This window comes from Triticum dicoccoides, chromosome 1A (genome assembly GCF_002162155.2).
Source record: "Triticum dicoccoides isolate Atlit2015 ecotype Zavitan chromosome 1A, WEW_v2.0, whole genome shotgun sequence".
In the NCBI taxonomy this organism is placed as follows: domain Eukaryota; kingdom Viridiplantae; phylum Streptophyta; class Magnoliopsida; order Poales; family Poaceae; genus Triticum; species Triticum dicoccoides.
Genome location: NC_041380.1, coordinates 385,348,228 through 385,351,611, shown reverse-complemented (window position 1 = coordinate 385,351,611; position 3,384 = coordinate 385,348,228). Strand labels below are relative to the sequence as shown.

The 3,384-nt window shown below is 37.6% G+C and overlaps 1 protein-coding gene across 1 annotated transcript in view; it reads left to right on the top strand.

Moving 5' to 3' along the window:
- The window catches only part of LOC119275020 (3-hydroxyisobutyryl-CoA hydrolase-like protein 2, mitochondrial), a 9,424-nt gene extending 6,272 nt beyond the window's left edge, over positions 1-3,152 (top strand). Inside the window, exons 10-14 of the mRNA XM_037555795.1 lie at positions 1,872-1,932; positions 2,164-2,262; positions 2,339-2,440; positions 2,529-2,570; positions 2,646-3,152. Coding sequence (XP_037411692.1) covers positions 1,872-1,932; positions 2,164-2,262; positions 2,339-2,440; positions 2,529-2,570; positions 2,646-2,765 — 424 coding nt within the window. The 3' untranslated portion in view covers positions 2,766-3,152. The remainder of the gene's footprint in view (positions 1-1,871; positions 1,933-2,163; positions 2,263-2,338; positions 2,441-2,528; positions 2,571-2,645) is intronic.
- Positions 3,153-3,384: the final 232 nt, after the last annotated feature.

Here is a 3,384-nt window from a genome sequence, read left to right as displayed (position 1 = left end):
CCTGAATTTGAGTCCACGAGGACTTGAATCAAGTTGGTGAGATTGTAGATGCACTCACCCAACCAAGTGGGCTAGGCTCAGTTTTTGGCTTGGTTCATAACCATATATTAAAGCGTTTTACATGTAAGCTTTAGCGCGTTTAAGAGCTGGGGGATGGTAAAACTCCTTGCTTTGGCCTAGGCAAAGCATTAGGCAACAGACAAGCTCTGATGAGAAACTGGTCCTCTGGCGAGGAATCAACAATCCCAGTGTGGAATAGGCCTACTCAGGAAAGATACAGGCAGCGTGAGAGGGAGGGAAAAGTTTCAACAAACGTGCTCTAATTCCTTATCTGGTGAGGAATCGGCAATCCCGGTGTGGAATACGCCTACTCAGGAAAGATGCAGTTTCAGAAGCATGCTCTAATTTATTAACACTGATTGCTATGTTCTGTTATTTGTCTTTTAGTCTGAGTTTCAATAAATCATTCTCTTGCTGAACTCAATTCCTTCTGTTCCCTTCTTCTTTAATAGCCCATATGGTTTAGAATTTGTTCCAAAATAACTTCTGTAAGATTGTAACCAATTCGTTCCTTCCAAAAGATGAAACCCCTATTTATTATTATATGGATAGCTACCGCATTGATTTAATGAAGTGAAGGTACTCCATATCACAAATAGGTGACATTTGGCCATATATTCAGTCAGACTTCTAAAATTTTCTATTTCTATCATTTTAAATATTCACATTAGAATTTTGAAAATCATATGTATGGATTTGTCTTCGAAAGTATTTCTAGAATCTAGTAATTTTATTTGTTTTTATACATATATTACTCCCTCCTTGCCAAAATATAAGGCGTGCTTGACTTTGCATGATCTTTAATGCACAACTTTGACCACATATATTACTCCCTCCTTACCAAAATATTAGGAGTAGGATTTTCTACAAGTGCTTGCCACAGAACTAGTTAAGGGTTTCAACGGTGCCAAAGTTCTCAAAAATTCTGAAAAAAATACTGAACCAACACACCTATAATATAACATGATCCAACGGAGGGATTAAAAAAATACGACTGCATGTGTCCTGCACGAAAAAAATTTTAGTTCAGTATATATTTATGTCGCAGTGAGCTGAAATGCTTATTATTTTTGCCGAGGACACATAGATGCATATTTTAACAATCCCTCCGTTGGATCAACTTATTACATTAGAGAGATGCACCCATATTTATTTCATATTTTTTGATAACTTTTAAACCGTTAAAAGTTTAGGGAGCCTAAACAAGTTCTGTGGCAAGCTATGATAGACACAGTTTTACCTATACATACATACATACATATATATATACATACATACATACATACATATATAATTATATGGATCTAGCATGTATAAGTGGCATCATCATATTTTTCTTGCAAAAATATTTTCATTTCATATATCTTATACTAATTTTGTATGCATACTATAAGTGAAAATCATAGTCAAAGTTGTACGTGGAAGATCAAAAAGAGTTAACTGCGCCTTATATTTTAGAAGGGGGGAGTACAGTAGAAATTAATGGTCAACTTTACATCTTATAGACTGTCAGTCTCCAAAATGTTACTTATTCGTGATATGGAGTACAAGTTATAAGGATGAGATGAAGTCACCTCAAAATGGTAAAATGTTTATGTTTTGTAAAGAGACCAAAACCAATAATAGTAGGAGTGGTGGTGATGATAAATGATTTAAGTGAATGCGTTTTTTTGTATGCGGTTCAGATGGATTTAATGTGCATGCTTTCAGATTTCTTAAAAAAATATTTTCCCCATAGATTTCTGCAAATTTCTCGTCATGTCTTATTTTGTGGGAGGCTCAGCTCATTTGTGCCCTTTGTGTTACTTTAGGCTGGCGGTCATAGATAAATGCTTCAGCCATGAAACAGTTGAAGAGATCGTGGATGCATTGGTGAGTGATGGTTCAACATTTTACTTCCATGACTTGCTTATTGCTTGATTTCTTTTGATGCAAGCCTATATCCATGAAATGCACTTGTCTCTTTGATAATTTTACTGTATGAGTTAGCCACTTTAACTCCGTGGTTTTCTGGAATTCAAGGTTTTGATTCTAATGACAGAGCCTTTTTCTTTACAATGCTTATGGTTTAGAGGGCTTAAGGACCTCTTCTCTTGTAATCAGGAAAGTGAAGCAGCTCAGTTGAATGAAGAATGGTGTACATTGGCACTGAAAAGATTGAAAGAGGCCTCCCCACTTGCTTTGAAAGTATCACTACGATCGGTATGTAGAAAGCTGAAATAACTTTGTTTAGTTGTGTTTATGCTGGTTGCTGAGGTCGTGTGTGCCCATCATGTAGATACGTGAAGGTAGATATCAGACACTTGATGAATGCCTTGTGCGTGAATACCGCATGTCCATCAATGGCATTTCAAAGCCATTTTATCATGATTTTTGTGAGGTATGTATTATCTGTTGATGGCAGAAAGAGTGACCAAGTGGACATAATGCAAAATGTCAAGTAATGATGGGCTTATTTTGCTGTGCAGGGTGTGAGAGCGCGACTGGTTGACAAGGACTTGGCCCCAAAGGTATTTTATTTTGCTGGTTGCACAATTGTTTCCTTTTTTTTTCAGTGCAGTCTTTTTAGATTTTTTTTCTTGCAGTGGGATCCTCCTGCGCTCGAGTTCGTTTCCGAGGACATGGTAGATTCTTACTTTGCCCCACTAGGAGAATTCGAGCCTGAACTGAAGCTGCCTACAGAACAGCGAGAGGCATTCATATAGATTGCCTGAGCCCATTGTTGTTGTCAGCACATAAAACAACTAGGGTGGGCAAAGGGCAACCTATTCATGTACAATACGCCGAATCCTTGGCATGGTAGAGAATTCGAGCACCAAGACGAACTCGCCCTTTTGTTTCCTTTTCGTCCAATGTTATAAATGTGCATCATTTTACCATGCGGCACGTGATAAGTACCAGTGAGGACCGATCTAAGTTATCCCAGCTGTTGACAGAGAATAAGTGGCTGATATTAGGAATCTGGGAGGTTTTGCTCAAGAAAGCTAGCCCTAATCACAGGATGGTTGATACATGTGTTGGCGAATTTTAATAGAACCGATTTTGTGTGTGTCCGGACCAAGTTGGTTGCACTGGTAATGGGACTTTGTTTCTCCCTCTCTTCCATAATATAGATGTTAAGAATAGACGTGGAGTTTCTACGCCCAGGAGCAAATGCTCCTGGTGTGAACAGTAAAATCAAATAAATTCAAAAACAATTCAAAAAATTCTGAAATTTCTTTGTGCCATACTTTCACAAATGTTTGTTGTGCCTACAAAATTTCATCGCAAAATCACATTAATGGAAGGCGTGGTAAAAAAACAAAATCGATGCTCTGAAAATGT